This window comes from Chrysemys picta, chromosome 11 (assembly GCF_011386835.1).
Source record: "Chrysemys picta bellii isolate R12L10 chromosome 11, ASM1138683v2, whole genome shotgun sequence".
NCBI classification, from domain to species: Eukaryota; Metazoa; Chordata; order Testudines; family Emydidae; genus Chrysemys; species Chrysemys picta.
This window is the reverse complement of record NC_088801.1, coordinates 8,468,589-8,486,231: the sequence shown is the minus strand read 5'-3', so window position 1 is coordinate 8,486,231 and position 17,643 is coordinate 8,468,589. Positions and strand designations below refer to the sequence as shown.

At 44.4% G+C, this 17,643-nt stretch overlaps 1 protein-coding gene across 13 annotated transcripts in view; it reads right to left on the bottom strand.

The window, feature by feature from the left end:
• Positions 1–17,643, bottom strand: part of PTPN4 (protein tyrosine phosphatase non-receptor type 4) — a 227,045-nt gene that overhangs the window by 99,321 nt on the left and 110,081 nt on the right. For all 13 annotated transcript variants that reach the window (XM_065560477.1, XM_065560487.1, XM_065560482.1 and 10 more), the window contains one exon: positions 9,754–9,817. In XM_065560477.1, coding sequence (XP_065416549.1) covers positions 9,754–9,817 — 64 coding nt within the window. The remainder of the gene's footprint in view (positions 1–9,753; positions 9,818–17,643) is intronic.

Genomic DNA, 17,643 nt, shown 5'->3' with positions numbered 1-17,643 from the left:
CGACGGGCCTTTCGGCGCCGGAGCCACTGGCACTAGGATCTGTCCTGGGGTAGCAATGCCCTTTAGCGCACTGAAGTCCTTCATGGGCGCTACCTTTTTATGTGGGGAGTACCCTCAGGCCTTGGGTTGGCCCTTCGATTTGGTCGGCAAAGACGACCGGGGCCGGGGGCGGTCCTGTTGTTTCAGTGCCGTAGGCTTAGGGTGCCCCACTGGTGCAGGATCACGGACCGATGCCGGGACACTCCGCACCAAGGCTGACGGTGCCGCAGTCGGATGAGTCAAAGTGGAGGGCTGTAATGCAGCCTCCATGAGTAGCTGTTTAAGCCAAAAGACTCTCTCTCTTTCTTAGTTCTGGGCTTGAAAGCCTTACAGATCTTGCAGTGCTCTTTCTGGTGCGATTCCCCCAGGCAACGGAGACACAAGTCGTGGGGATCGCTAATCGGCATAGGCTTGCGGCACGTGGCACAAGCCTTGAAGCCTTGGGCGTGCGGGATGCCCCGCCGCCCAGGGCCAGTGTCGGAATGTAACCAAACACCTAAAACTAAGGAGCTTAACTATCTTCTAACAAACTGCTAACTACTGACATTAAACCTGATAACTATTAACGCTAAGGGACACTCTCAGGTGAGAGATAAAAGTTGTTCCAACGCCGGACGGTAAGAAGGAACTGAGGGAGGGTCGGGTCAGCAGGTGAATATATATGCTAGAGCGGGGCGCCGCTCTGGGGGGGAGGGGGGCCCTGCCGGCCCGACGAGAGCCGCTGAGGGAAAAAGTTTCCGACGTCCATGCACACAACACGCGCACACCTAATGTGTAATGGACGTGAACAATCACTCGAAGAAGAAGAATAGCTTGAATAAGATTTTTGGTAGTTTGGGTAGTCAACACAATTTCTAGGTTTGACTAAATATCAGTTTTAAGTAGATGACATTTAAAAGAGTTAAATATGAGTTTGCCATTTATTTGGCTATTCATGTCTGAGATCTCCAAGGAATGAAAATGAAGTCCTTGCTGTTTGTGTGCATCTGATAAGCAGAGCGTAAAAGGATGAGGATAATTTGTTGATATAGATGAGGTGACTTGTGTGAGAATTGAAGAAATTCTTTAGCATTTAGTACATTTAGTACATTTAGTACATATAAGTAGCAAGATACCTTGTATATGAAAGGTTGGAAAATATAAAAAAGATAAGGAACTTATATTTGTGCCAATCTGATTATCCTGCTGGGATCCAGTAAACACTCATCAAAAACATTCACTCAAAAAAAAAAAATCACAATAAGAGAACGTTAAGGGTTTGCAAGGTCCTTTTCCTGAAGCCTTGGCATACTAGTATTTCTCAACTATTTTCTAGAGAAGTAATAATTCATTGTGTCCCAAATTTAGAACATTTTCTATATTTAATTGTTTCGGGCCAGACCTTTAGCTTCTTAAGTGGTAGGGCAAATACGGGATGTATGTACAGCTGCTACACGTGCAGTTTCTCTTCTATGAACAAGAAGGGTCTCCCCCAGCAGTGCTTTCAAACTAACAACCTTTTACAATCACATTATGTAATTATTTAAAGAAAAATGTACACAGTAATGGATCAGTTGAGCAGGAGGCATTTCAAATACATAATAATTAGTATCTAAATAATAGAGTTTTTCAACACTGTTTACCAAAAGTCAAAACTTCAACAGTGTGTGAAAAATGCAAATAAAATAAAATGGACTACAAAGGGGTTCTTTAAATTCTTACCCTTCAAAACTGAAATATTTAAATTTCTTCTCTTAAAATATTTCATGAAAACAAATTACACAGTCCAAAAGGCTGGCATAATCATGTGGGGTAATATTTTCAAAAGCATCAAAGTGACTAACAAACCTAATTCCCATTTAAAAGAGACTTAACATTTACAAATCAATCGGACTTGGGCTTTCAAGTGCCTAAGTCACTTTCAGAAATTTTACCTGTGATCACTAACTCACTTCACAGGTAGATGAAAAACCTTAGTCTTCGACTTAATTCTTCAGAGCTCATTTAAAGGGTATGGGTTCTCCAGTGAAAATGGTAAGCATCTATTGTGTTATTACATACATTTCAAATAACTTTGAGGTCACAACAGGTACAGTGAGACAGAGGCTTGTGTGACTGATAATTACATCAGAACCTCAAACTGTTCAGCATTGCAGGTAAACCTGGATTATCTGAACAAGTCAAGGGACTTCCAAAAAATGTGGATAATAAAGTGTTTCAGATAAACAGAATTTGCTTTTATGAGAGTTTTCAATATAGGAGTATATATCTATTTTTCTTGGTTTATGCAACATTTTGAAACCAGAAAAACACTTCTATTATTCATACACAAAGGTGACTCCATACCTTTTGGCAGATTTTTTTTAAAACTATTTTCAGATGTATTTACATGTAATAATTCTTAAAGCATTGCATGGGGTTTTAGCCATATGGTTTTTTGTAAAGTCACAAGAAGGTCAGTATGTGCTGTATTAGGTAAGACTCCATACAACTCTATGAAAAATGCATCCCCATAGAATCTGATCTCATTTCACTTGTGAATGGTAGAATTCAGACATCAGAGATAATCAGACCAATTACAAACCTCCAAGTTGTTTGCTTAAATTAATTTAGATATTGCTATCCTAGTTGTTAAGAAGGTTTAAAGCCAAATTCTAATCTCAGATTTGGCTACTTCACTTCTGCAAACTACACACACACCTGGAGCCAAAATCTGACCTTTGGGGTATTATAGGTCAGCATACTGTTTAAAAACTGCCTTCTTTTCCATAAATATTATTTAACATACATGCTATATCACACTACTGAGATATTCCCCAAACTCGCAATCTTATCATCCTTAATTGCGCTTTTATGCCTCAATTCAGGCTGTTGCTAATTCCTGCTATTTCTTCCTTCACACAACATCCAAAATCCATCCCTTCTTGTCTATGTCTACCACCAAAACATTTGCCTTTGCCTTAATAATCTCCTTCCTGGACTAATACTTGGCCTTAGTGATACTCACCATGCTCCAAAATGCAGCTGTCAAACCTTGTTTGCGAGTCTGACCATATCATCCTCTTTATAAGTCTCTTCTTCTAGCCTGACTGCTCCTTCTGCACCAATTTCGAATTCTTCAGCTTCACTTTTAAAATTCTGCACAGCTCTGTTCCTGGGCACAGCTATATCACTGGTCACCAACAACTCATGGTAAGATCTTACAGTACACCTATTCCCTCTCTATCCCTATAGCCCTATTTTCCTTCTCTAATAAGCACCTCCTATGTCATCTCCTATACTTGGAATATCTTCCTTAATAATGTACATTACATACACCTCCCCACCTTCTCAATCTACTTAGTTATTCCGCATTCAGTGGTCCACTGATTTCCTTTAAAGAATAAACAAGAACCATATCAAGACAGATCTAACCTGATGTGTTAATTGTATTACCTTATTCTTGGTATTAATACGAGGTTACTTATCTGGATCTAACTGGAGGTTCTTCGAGATGTGTGGTCCCTATCTGTATTCCACAAAGGGTTATGTGCATGTTCCATGCACCCAGAGCCAGAGCTTTTCAGAGTATTGCTCGGCGGTCCGTACACAAGCCCTTGTATTGCCTTGCGGTTTCACCCAAGGCAATAAAGAGCAGGGCAGCCCGGCCATGTCTCCATTTCCTTCTCCACTGCAGACCTACATAGCCACAGCAGAGAGGAAAGAGGGTGGGACTGAAATACAGATCGAGACCACACATCTTGAAGAACCTCGTTACAAGTAACCAAACCTCCTCCTCTTCTTAAATGACGGTCCCTATTGTATTCCACAGAGGGTGATTGACAAGCAGTACCTTGAGAGGCAGAGGGTGCGAGGACGATGGCTGAACCGTAGAATGGAGGACCACTGTGCCGAATGAGGTATACGTCGCAGAATCATGTACCAGAGCATAGTGAGAGAAAAAGGTGTGATCTGAACTCCATGTGGCCACCTTACGTATGTCCACAAGGGGCACGTCGTGTAACGTGGCTGCTGATGCTTGCACTCTCGTGGAATGGACTCGTATCTCATCTGGTGGGGAGAGCCCTGACAAGTGATAGCAGCGCATAATGCACCCTGAGATCCACTTACAGATTCTCTGGGTGGAAATGGCCTGCCCTTTAATTCTCTCCACTATTGTAACAAATAGTCTGGGAGACTTCTGGATTGGCTTTGTCCTTTGTAGATAAAAGGGCCCTACACACATTGAGGGAATGAAGCTGCCATTCCTTCTTCGAGGCATGTGGTTTTGGAAAGAAGGTAGGTGGATGTATGGGTTAGTTGAGGTGGAATTGTGAAACTACCTTTGGCAGAAACTTGGGATGCAGTCGTAGTGAGATCCTGTCCTTATGGAACATGGTAAAAAGGGGGGTTTTGCCATCATGGCTCCCAGCTCACCAACCATTCTTGCTGAGGTAATGGCAACAAGGAAAGCAACCTTTCTGGAGAGGCCAGAGAGAGTGCAGGAGGCAAAGGGATGGGTAAAAATCGACTCATCTGCCACGGGAGGATGGAAAGCACTAATGGTGGCTGCATGCACTCTGACAGAGCTGAGAGCAAGTCCCAAGACATTCACATGGAGGAGATATGGGATGCCCACAGATTCAGGGTCAAGACCTTGCTGTTGGGCCCAGCAGGTGAAGCGTATCCATTTGGCCTGATAGGATCGCCTCGTGGAGTCCTTTCGGCTACTGGAGAGGATGTCTTGCACTGCCAATCAGCATTCTCATGCTAATAGTGGTGTCCATCCAAACACCATGCTGTCAGATGTAGCATCCATGGATCTGGTTGCCTGATGCCTAGATGCTGGTGTCTTGTGTCAGCAGTTCCGGAAATGTCTGGAGTGGGAGTGGAGGTTGTTTTGACATGCAGATAAGAGGAGGGAACCAGAATTGGTGAGGCCAGAATGGAGTGATCAGAATGGCCATCGCTCTCTCCCACCAGAGTTTGTAGAGGACATAGGATAGGAGCGTGTGGGGGGGAGGGGGGGGGGGGGAAGGTGTAGTTTGTCCGGTGTGACCAATCGACAACCAGAGTGTTGCCCAGTGAGCAGGCACTGAGTCCTCTGCTGGAGTAATATTGGGTGCATTTGATCTTGGTGTGAGATGCAAAGAGGTCTCTAATTCACGTTCTGCATGCCAGGCAGGTAGGCTGCTGACAAAAGAATATGATGTTCAATGCACCATTCTCAAGAGGCGAATCACTTCCATAAACAGCACTGGGGACCTCATGTCCCGTTGTTTATGTAGTATACTGTGATGGTGTTGTCTGATGACGAAGACGTGACAATAGCGTATAGCTGGTAAGAACACATTCTTTGTGTACTGCCCGAAGTTTGAGAAGTTGTGTACTGCCCGAAGTTTGTTTATGTGCATCCTGGCTTCTCGCATGGTCCAGGTGCTTTGTCATGTAATCTTTAATATGAGTGCCCCAGCCTGTTATGACTGTCACAGTCAGCAAGGATGGAAGGAAGAGCATCTAGCAGCAGACTCGTATCGGGTCTGTCCAACACACTGAAGAAAAGGGATGACCTCCGATGGAAGGCTGATGGATTGGTGTCCATGGATTGGTGCATAGGAGAATAGACTCTTTGCAGCCATAGCTGTAGACAGCAAAAGGTGCAGGCGGGCAAAGGGAGTAACGTATGTGCACGTCACCATGTGCCCTAGGTTGGAGAGGCAGGTACTGGCTGAGACCGAAGGGCTGGAGGTTATCAGGGCTATTTGGTCCAGTAGGCTCTGGAATCTGTCCTGTGGCAGATATGCTCATGCGGAGATGCATGATGCACACTCCTATGAATTCCAGGGACTGAGTAGGGTGCAAAGTTGATTTTTCTATGTTGCTATTAACTCCTAGCAGAGAATAAGCTGGGATGTCAATGCTTGAGCTTCCTCTTTGGACTGCGCTGCCAGCAGTCAGTCATCCAGGTATGGAAAGGAAAGGATTCCCTGATGTTGTAGGTGAGCCGCTATCCCCAGAGAAAACCTTTGTAAAAATCTGTTGGGCAGTGGTGTGTCCAAATGGGAAAATCCTGTATTGGAAGTATTGATGCCCCGCTTTGAACCTCAGGAGCCTTCTGTGGGTCTGATGTACGTTGATATGGACATAGGCATCTTGCATGTTGAGAGCCATAAACCACATGCCTTTTTCTAGTGAGGGAATGACAGTTGCAAGCATGACCATACAGAATTTCGGAATGTGAATTGAGCAGGTGAGGTGTTGGAGATGCAAGATTGGCTCCATCCCCTTTCTTCTTGGGTATCAGGAAATAGTTGGAATGGAACCCTGTGCCCCAAAAGGCTGCAGGGATTGAGTCCTTTACTCCTCTCTGTAGGAGGGAGTCCACCTCTAGGGTAAGAATACTGTCAATGAGGAGGGATCTCCACGCCGGGGGGGGGGGGGGGGGGGTCAGAGTGGGAGATGTAGAGGCGCAGTCATAAACTCTGTGGTGTAGCAGTGTTGAACCATGTGCAAGACCCACTTACCCATTGTTCTAGCTCTCCAAGCTGGTAGAAAGAGTTTGAGACCACCCACAGAAGGTATGGAGGGTAGGAGTGTTGGTGTATGAAGTGGCTGATGGCTCTCTAGGTGCACTCTGAAACACCATTTTCGCGATGACTGAGTGTGTTGTGCAGACGTCTGCGTTACCAGAACAGGTGGATGGGCTCTATGTACCTTAGGGCGCTTCTGATGAGGTTTGTATGTCCGTTAGTAGTAGAAGTGAGGAGTTTTATAGCATTGGGCTGGTAGTGTACAATAACATTTTCTCTTTGATGCTGGTGTATATAAGCCCAAGGATAATAAGGTGGCTCTAGAGTCTTTTAGAGAGTGCAAGGAATCATCAGTTTTCTGGTTGAAGAGGTGTGATTAGTCAAAGGGAAGGTCCTCAACTGTGTTCTGCACCTCTCTAGGGAAACCTGAGGAGCGTAACCAGGATTTCCTCCTCATGACAATTCCAGTCACTAATACACGCGAGGATGTGTCCGCTGAATCAACTGCAGCCTAAAGTATGAACCTGGCAACCAACTTGCCCTCCCTGTCTGCTGGGTGGAGCGTGGGTGTTGTTTGGTCTGCTCTGACACAGCTTCTACCAAAGAGTTATGTGAAGGGTGCGAAAATAAAAATTCTGATCCTTTGCAAGGGTGGCGGGGGCATAGTACCTTTTCTCAGCCTCCTGTGGGGTCAGTGCAGTCCTGGCCAGGGTATGCTACATGGTGCATGCCAGTTGAAGAATGGCATCATTGTTTGGTAAGGCCACCATTTCCAATGCCAATACGTGCAGAATGTCTAGTAACTGGCACTGACTACTCTGCATCTCTTCCAGTGGCATCTCAAGAGCATTGGCTCTTCTCCATAGGAGTTCTTGAAACTGACAACAGCCAGCTAGCAGGGAGGAAGGTGTCGATGACACAGCTGCATCTGGAGACCACAAAGGGAATCTCTCTGGATCCACTGGCACTATCGGAGCCAGGCTGATCGGTGCATCGTCTAACCCCATTTCCAAATATCTATCGGATGAAGGGTTGGACGGTGAAACAGGGAAGTTCTCCCAAGCTGAATGAGACTGTTCCTAAGGCGAATATTTGGGCCAACCTGGCCAGCTCAGTTGATCCTGCTGTTGTTGTACTTGTGCCCAAAGAGCCGGATACCAGCTCCTTGGATATGGCAAAGGAGGAAACTGCCATGGAGCCATCGGAACCCTCAGGTAGTTGTGTTTCCAGAACAGAGGCGGCAGACTGAGCCAAACATTCTGGTCTTCGGAGTCTTGCGTGAATGGCGGTGCTGATGGAGCCATCAGAACAGGATGCATTAGAAAGGTATGGCCAGCAGGAGGTAGATATAATGCAAGAGATGGAGCCCTCTGCAGAGGTGAGTGCACCAGAACATGTGGAGACCACACTCCTTCCAAGGCTAACAGTTCGTGAGGACAGGAGCACTTCCGATTTTTCTCCAGAGTCAATGGTATCCTGTTTATTGACAGGACCAGAACCGGTAAAGGGGCGTGGTCTCAGGACAGAAAATTTGCGGGACACTGGCAGAGCGGAGGCAGGTGGGAAACAGCATCGGGGATCTGGTGAACGGTGTGGCCTCTTATCACTCTTGTGCGCCTTGGAGCGTGTAGCTCCTCCGTGGCTGGAACTCATGGATGATGCAGTGTCCTTCTTGGGTTTAGATGAAGACTTACTGCTATGCTTATGCGTGTGATTCCATGGCTCATGGCTAGGCCCCGACATGAGGTCTCTAGCTTTGGTAGCAGCAGATCCAGACAGAGGCTCCGCAGTACCACTCTTGGATTGCTCAGGCCAATGTACGGGGGATTCTGTGGCCAGGAACCGGCTTCAGGACCACAGCTACCTCCATGAGGTGTTTCTTGAAGCGGAGAGATTGGCCTTCCCGTGTACACGGGAAGGAGGAGCAGATACTGCACCTGGAAGCAATGTGGACTTTCCCCAAAGAGTACAAACAGCATTGGTGTTTGTCACTGATGGAAAATGAGCAAGGGCAGGAAGCACAGACTTTGAATCCTGGTGTCTTTGGCATAATCCAGTACCGAGACCCAGGAGCTTGGGGGGAAGTGGCGGTGAAAGAGGGATTTGTTTGATGAGAAAAACCGCCAGAGCGGCATCCAAGGTCCTTATTTATAAAAACTGCTAGGAATTACTAAAGTACAATGAAAAACAATAAAATCCTAAATACAAACAAAAATAAGAACTCTTTTTGTAAAATATTTTGAAAATGTGTCCCTAAGAACAAGAGGTCAGCAGACGCTCTGATTCAGACCATCCAGCGGTGAGAAGGAACTGAAGAAACCACAAGGCAATACAAGGACATATGCACGAACCACCAAGCAATACTACTTGGAAAAGCTCTTGCTCTGGGTGCATGGCATATGTGCAGTGAATTGCAATAGGGACCATCACTTGAAGAACTATGTCTTTCCATTTCCCATGCCTTTTCTCTTCCCCAGTGACTTGTCTTATCAGTTCAGACTGTAAACTCTTTCGGGCATGGACAACAAGGTCATTACTCACGGAGTTCAGTATCACGCAGTCCTCTGGCATTGCATTACAGATGTCAAATAACCATAATCAGCAAAATACTTATGCTTTATAGAAAACTTCAATAACTTTTCAGACATATTTCAAAAAAGTTAGAAGTCTCTAAAAGTAGCACAATTTATATATTATGCTGCCTGGAATTGTATAAGATATCGTCATCAATTTTCCATTTAAATTTAAGTAGGACAAAGCCAGTCTATGTTAATAAAGTCAGACAAATATAAATAAAAAAACCGCACATTTAACTAAAAGTTTACTTACAAACTCAAACCTTCAAATAAATATCAAGCATTACGTTTAACTTCAATTTAACTTGATTTCTACTCAAACCAAAATTAAAACTAAGACCATGTTTTATTTTCTTACTGATTTAAGAGCAGATTATTTTAGCCAGTCTACATATACAGAATTTAAAATCTTCTAATATTTAAGACAACTCAATCAAAACAAAATACAACCAGAAGTGTTTTAAAATAGACTAATTGCCCTTTGGATAATTACTGAATTATGAAGAAAGCTGGTAGAACTGAATGTTTTATTATAGGTAAAGACACAGAATCAACATAACAAGAGGGAAAGGATAATACAGTCTTTTCTTTATGGGGAAATTTCATTGCTATTATTTTTCAGACCACCAAATTTTAAGACGAGTACTCACCAAGTCTCTCCTAAGTTGAATAAAAAACTGTTTGCACTTAAAAGAAATTTTTACAATCTTCAACCTAAATGAAAAATGAAATAAAATCAGAATATTTATACACTTTTAGTATAATAAAATCATATTAAAACAATTATGGTACATTTATTGAAAGGTATGTTTTTACAGAGAACTAATTTAATTCATATGAAATTTCATTTGGCAGGAAATAACTAAAAAGAATAATGGCTATATTAGTAGTTTGTATGATTTAAGTTTTGTAAACGAAGGCACTCTCCCGATGTACATTTCATTGGTATGTTGGTAATTTTTTAAATAATTGTTCCACATATACATCTTTCAGTATTACTGTAAATCCTTAATAAATTCTCTATTTTTTTTATTGTTACTTCCTGAGAAATCACCATCTCTGCAGGGGTCATATCTTATTTATTAGAAACATACTACAACAACGTCAAAGCAATAACTAAATTTATGTGAAACTCCTGGGATTAATGTGTCACTTAAAAGAAAGTTAGAGGCTGGTCACAGCAGTGCAGGATGGGGAAATACACCAGGGATAAAATCAGCCTCAGGCAGTAGCAATAGAGAAAAGAAACTAATTCCAACCTAAAATAGGTTATATCTAATAGTCATGAATAAGTTGCAATTCATTTTGTAAAATTAAGTCTAGTTTTTAAAATGTAAAATATTCTTAGAACAGAATATTTCAATATACTTTTTTTAAAAGCTCCCTTGTACATTACTAATTGAAGATCACTTACTAATTCCTGTATTCTATCCATGCCAGAGCAGCTTTCTGAAATAATGGCAACATCTGAGTCCTCATTACAATACATCCTGCTGTGTTTTACTACTTTAGACTACTTTAAGAGATTTTCTGCTGTTCTGTTAAAGCAACTTCCTGTGACCTATGGAATGGAGGCGGCTTCCTTGTTGCTGAAGAAGTCCCTTTATCTAGTAAAGTCAATTACAGCACAGGAACCCAAGGTCAAGTGTATTCTTTGACAAGTGCTGCCACCTTGTTATATGCAACTTGCTCATTTTGACAAAATGCTATGGTCAGTTATAAGGAACTCAGGGTAAAGAGAATCTCTAACTGTCCAAGCTAGCGAAGCAGGTCCTTTATGTCAAATTCCAGGACAGTCAGCCTGAAACACAGGCCTTAGACCTACCATCAAATTCTTTTAGTAAAGAATTTGTTAATGGACTTGTATCCCTATTTAAAAAGTAACTGGACTCATGGAAGATACATATGCTATAAACAGTTACAATACACCTTTCCCACATTTTGGAAAACCTACTGAATGAAAAGATACAGGTTTGTTGAAGTAAAAAAAATCAGAACAGAAATGTTACAAAATACCTGCTTTTCACTCAGAACTAAATCAATGGCTATTATAAGAATAAATACAAAAATAGTCAGTTTATGCAGACAGTTATGTTAAGTGAAGTTTCTTCAATGTGCTCCCATAGTAACCCACTGATGTCCTGTCATCATTTCAATAAGAGTCCCCTTCTCACTAGGTCTACAAAAAAGCCTTATCACAGGTGTAAGTAAGACAAAGAGTAAGGGACTGGGAAATCTAAGTGTTTGTTTTCCTTTTGAACAAGAACTTTTCCACAAAACCAAGCAAAGAACCACGATCACTGGGTAAACAAACCTGTATGAAGTGCACTTATTAACTGGAGTTTATACCGTATTTTGTTAAATCAAAATTATATGGGGTATAATGACAACTTTCAACTTCTGTAATTTGAAGAAGATGGCAATGATATAATGCGGGGTGGGCAAACTAAGGCCCCTGAGCTCCCGCTGGGGAGCAGGGGCTAGGGCTTGCCCCACTCCGGCACTTCAGCCGGAGAGCAGGGTTGGGGGCCGCTCCACACGGCTCCCGGAAGCAGCGGCATGGCCTCACTCCAGCTCCTACGCGCTCCAATGGCCCCCTCCAGCACTCCAATGGGAGCTGTGGGGGCAGTGCCTGCGGATGGGGCAGCATGCAGAGCCGTCTGACCACACCTCCACGTAGGAGCCAGAGAAGGGACATGTCGCTGCTTCCGGGAGACGCTTGAGGTAAGCGCCGCCCGGAGCCTGCACCCCTGAGCCTCTCCCTACGCCCCAACCACCTGCCCCAGCCCTGATCCCCCTTCCACCCTCCGAACCCCTCGGTCCCAGCCCAGAGCACCCTCCTACACCCCAAATTTCTCATCCCCAGCCGGAGCCCTCCCCTCCCAAATCCCACTCCTCTACCCTAGCCCCAAGACCACTCCCACACCCTGAACTACTCATTTCTGGCTCCACCCTAGAGCCTGCACCCCCAACCAGAGCTCTCACCCCCTCCTACACCCCAACCCCAATTTTGTGAGCATTCATGGCTCACCATACAATTTCTATTCCCAGATGTAGCCCTCAGGCCAAAAAGTTTGCCCACCCCTGATCTAAAGGGTACCAGGCTATACTCCTCTGGGTGTTTCTGAAAATACTTGCCATCCAGCACAATTTGCTCCATTCAAAAGGCAATAAAATTTACTCCTGAGAAGATTTTTTTTTCAATGACGTCCAAAGATAAGCTGTGTCAGTCAGGGATGATGGAGCAATATTCGAAAATGAAGTGAAAAGCACCACGGTCAGGAAATCATCCCAACCCTCCCTTTAATTTGGTGACAGAATCTTGACAAGTGGGTCAAAGTCACCTTGAACCTTCACCAGCATGCCAGCTATGGAACTTTTCATGTTCTCTGTATGTATAAATATCTTCTGTCTGTGTGTTCCACTCTGTGCAGCTGAAGAAGTAAGCTGTAGCCTACAAAAGCTTATGCTGAAATAAATTTGTTAGTCTCTAAGATGCCACAAGTATTCCTGTTCTTTTAGCTATGGAACTGTTTCCCTGGTTACACTTGCCAAATTCTGCTTCACCTCTTTCTCCAGCTTTGTGATATAACTGAGGTCAAAGGAAAATGACCATCACCCATTTACTCTTAAGAATAAAATAAATTGCTAATAAAGTTAATGAGGTGCAAAACTAGCTTTATAAACCTAGGATAAAGTCCATGCCAAGTAACTGGTTAGCAAGTGCACAAAGCATTACAAACATAATCAAGGTGTATTCAGACTTTGCCAGGTATGCATTTTTTGATCTCTAAGCACATTCAACATAAAAAAAAAAATGATGCCTATCATAACCTTCCCAACTCCTTTGGCCCAGGAAAAATCTGAGAAAACAAGATCAGCAAATCCAGACACTGGTGAACAAAGATGAGGGGAAATCTCACTCCATCACTGACCATAACCTGGATTAATCAGGTTAGTAACCACACAAAACGGTTCCGCTGACTGTGACTTTGCTGATGGTAGATGTGAAGAAACTTCTCTGCATCCTTCTACCATAGGCATGGTGTAAGATTTCAAAATTTCATTATGAAGCAATTGATAGAACTCAGACCAAGAGACTGTCTGATATCTAGCCTTTTGCTTCATCAGTTGCAAGTCAACTAAATACAATGGGAACTCGTGAGGAAGGAGCCAAGGAAGAGAGCGTTTAGGATGGTACAGGAGAACATCTTACTAGATCATTGACAAAGTGGTCCATTAGCCAGACAATCGTTTCTTTAGCCTGCAAAACACACACACACACACACACACACACACACACACACACACACACCTTCCTTATCTCTAAGCCTAGCCTCAAAATCAAGATACAGAGTGTGACCAACTATTCAAATTACTCAGAATTTAGAACAAATTAAGAGACTTCAAATGATACTGCAGAAAACAATCCACAGGCACTCAGATAATACTATGACTTGGGGGGGGGGGGAAGGGGCACATAAATAGATTAGGATTGCATCAACTCAAGGAGGGACTTTTTGGTGTAGCAAGATCATCTATGCACATATGCAGATCTCCTCACAATATTGATGAATCCTAAAATTCGCACATAAACTGGATATGCTGTATCAGATCTATCTGTATCTCCAGGGAATCTGCAATCCTCGAACAGAGTTCCTGGAACTGTTTAAAATCATCCCCCATGGTGGGCATGATTGTTTCATCCAGGGAAGAGGATGAAAATTTGGCACCTGGTGCAGGGTCCTGGTCCAAAGTCTCCCTTAATTCCTTGACTGCCTCTCCCGGAGGGTCAGATGGTCCAGGTACAAAGGGTGAAGGAGAATGCCTCGATCTCACCCTGAGTGGACTGGGAGGCTTAGGATATTGTTGGCAGTACGCTGCCCATGCATCCCAGAAAGGACACTGAGGTAGAAATGGCATCCATATGTGGCATCTATATGTGCCTGTACCAGCCTGGAGTTTTAGGTCCTGGGTGATAATCATGACGTTCTTGTGGATCTTGTCTAGTAACTGTGTGGGTAGGTGAGGAGTAGATTTTCCCTTCATCCTCATCACTAGATAAAGTAGGAGCTGATCTGTGCAGTGTAGTAAGTTGCCTTGGTACCGAGCATGCAGCACTGAGGTCGCTACCAAGGAGTGGAGACTCCGTTGCTGAGGAGACCAGAAGATCTTTGTGGCAGAGAAACTGTTGCGGTACTGAGAGCATCAGTACCAAAGAAGGTGTTGTCAGCGGTACCGATGACTTTGCCGCAGTTGTTGGTGCCAAGGGTCGTGCAGAAGGTGGCGCCACAGCCTGTAGCATTGCCGAGCTGCTCGGTGCCACATGTTTGAGTGGCTCTGGTGGTACCGAGGCAGGGATTGTAGATCTCCCTTTACTGCCTTTTTCCAAGCCAGCCTGCTTAGGGTCTTTTGCTTGCGTGGTACTCACAGTACCGGATGGTGCCGCTACCTCAGAGGTGGAAGGTCTTGGTGCAGTTGGTACCGATGGAGACTACTGAGTCGGCGCTTTTTGGCGTATTCCCAAGGAGGGGAGTTCGGAACCCGCTTCTTTGCTGCCTTCTTGGCAGAGTGCTCCTTCCCCTGAGCGTGTGGAGGAGAACCTGTCAGATGCCGCTGTAGGAAACTGTTGCCCTGGAGGGGTCTGTGATCCCGGATTGGATGTGGGCCATAAAGACTTCTCCATCATGAGAAGTTTTAGCTCTAGGTCTCTCACCTTTCTGGCACGGACTTTCAAGTTGTGGCAGTGGGAGCACTTTTGAGGTACGTGTCTCACTGAGGCAGCAGACACACAGAGTGCCCATGACAAACTTAGATTGAGAAGCGGCAAGTGAGGCAACATTTAAAACGGGGGGAGGTGGGCATGTCCCTCAAAGGGGGGGGAGGTGGGCATGCCCCTCAAAGGAGGGGTGGGGGGGAGGGATAGCTCAGTGGTTTGAGCATTGGCCTGCTAAACCCAGGGTTGTGAGTTCAATCCTTGGGGCAAAATCAGTACTTGGTCCTGCTAGTGAAGGCAGGGGGCTGGACTTGATGACCTTTCGGGGTCCCTTCCAGTTCTAGGAGATAGGATATCTCCATATATATTAAATATATATATTAAAAGGAGGGTTCCTCTCATGAGGGAGGGTAACTATGCTACATCAAGGGGTGTCCTAACAACTGAAATTTAAATTCCTAAGAAAAAAAAGGGGGGTTTGTTTGTTTTTTTAAGAAAATAAACAGGGATGGGTAAGTAATTATTGACTAACTATTAACTAATTACTAACCAGCTAGTATTCTAAAGTTAAATTAGAGTACAGAGACACTGCTAAATGCTCCGTCTCAAGCTAAGGGCAGTAGAGAAGGAACTGAGGGAAGGTTGGTCACAGCACTATGTAACTGCCAGAGGTGGTGTGAGACAGAGACAATGCATGTGCGACCCAACCAGGCACTGCTACTAACAATCTCCAACTACAAGAGTCGGGGAGCAGATTCATCTAAAGGGACTACAGGGACGCTCCTTGAAGAAGAACTGACTTGCTACTAAAAATCTCCGATTACAAGCATGGGAAACAGATTCACCTAAAGTGACCACAGGGACACTCCTTGAAGAAGAACTGACTTGCTCCAGGTCACACGGGAGCATTGTAGTGGAGCAGGAACCTGAACTCAGGTCTCCTGAATCCCAGGCTAGAACTTTAACCATTGAGATCACAAAAATCTCTAGATGCATTATCTTTAAGGGTAAGAAATATTTCCTTATATGTAAGTTTTTTCTGTTACTTAAGAAACAGACCTGAAACAGATGCTGAATCATGTAATTTTCAGGAATACTCAGCACCCACAGCCACAGATAGATTTCATCGAAAGCTCAGAAAAGAAGAACTATTTCATCAATGCAGAAACACTTCACAGTTTATACGTAAGTGGCTCTTAGCAGAATTACCACATTGACTAAAGTGATCATAGTATAATACAGTTCTGTAACCCATAGGGCTAGCTTGCCTTTATTATATTCACTGCCTTGCCTTCATTATATTCCAGGCTTGGCCAAACTTGCTGACTGACTGAGCTGCATATGACAATCTTCAGAAGTCTGAGAGCTGGGGCATGCCTGCCAGGGCTCAGGGTTTCAGCCCCACTCCTGCTAAAGCCCCGAGCCCCAGCAAGTGCACCCCATGGGCTTGAAGCCTCAAGACCCCCCACCTTGCTTGGCAGAAGGCAACATATGAGGGGGGCTCATGGGGTCACATGCCTGCCCCCGCCCCCAGATTTTTGCCAGGGTTTGCTGGCCCCACTTGGTTACATGGCGCTTCTGGCCTCTCTCCTTGCATGGCAGCTGCTGGAGCCAGCAAGCAGGGAGCTGCGGCCGTGGGAAGAGGCAGTGACAAACAGCTGGGAACTGCAGGGAGAGCTGCTGCTTTTGCTGCTGCCTCTCCCTGCAGAGCTAAATCAGCGGTCCCTCCCTGAAGCTGTTTGCTGTTGTCTCTCCACATGGAGCTAACACCTGGGAGCTGCAGGGAAGGGCTGCTGAGGGAAAGAGGAGGAGCAGGCCTGGGGAGGGGGGGGGCATGACGCAAGCAGGCACCAGTCATCTCTGGCAAAAGCCCATAGCCCCACCACTCTGCCTCAGGGCAGAAGCCTCGAGCTCCCCCCACCCCAGTCTGATAGTGGGAGAACGGAGGGGAGTATGGGGGGCTCTGCAAGCTGCACTTTAACTGTAAAAGAGCCACAGGTGGCTTGCGAGACACAGTTTGCCCACACCTGTTATATTCTGCCTTTATTATATTCAGCAGTAATGCAAAGAACCTACAGGCCTGTATTCCGTAAGACTTTGGCTTCAGCAGTGAGCACAAAGCTTGAGGCCTATGAACTTTGGCACAGATAAATGACCCAACGGGAACCCGTAAGTTTTGGGGAACTGGAAATAAGAGTTCCAGGGGGAATTCTGTCCACACAGCTAGCCACAAAAAATGTGCTAACATTAGCTTTTCAAAAGTTTTGGAAAGAACATCCAATTGCAAGATTGCCATGGCAATAAATTGATGCATATATAATATGTTGAAATCATTAATCTACTAACCTATAAAAGAACACCTCAACATTAGTAGGATGAGAAAATACAAATAAGGAAGAGGGGAGAAACCCCTACTGAATATACATTAGACATGGTGGAGTCAGCGTAACATATTATAAAGGTTACATCCCAACCAGTGGGCAGTGAAAGAGAGAGATGTAGTCCTTGGAAGATGCCAAAATGATGGCCACTGATGATGATGAAGATGATAATGGCTAGTATTTCAGGTTGTTCTGCAATGGATGGTGTGAATATGGATATTTAGATGTACTTTCTGTATTATTATTATTTATCTTATTGAGTTGGAGTGTTTGTGACTTTGCTAAATGTATTAATAAATTACTGTAAATATAGAAAAGTCCCTATAGTGTGCGTGTTGCAACTATGCACACCAGAGTTCCCAATTATATTACTTGCATCTGAAGAAGTGAGGTTCTTATCCACGAAAGCTTATGCTCCCATTACTTCTGTTAGTCTTAAAGGT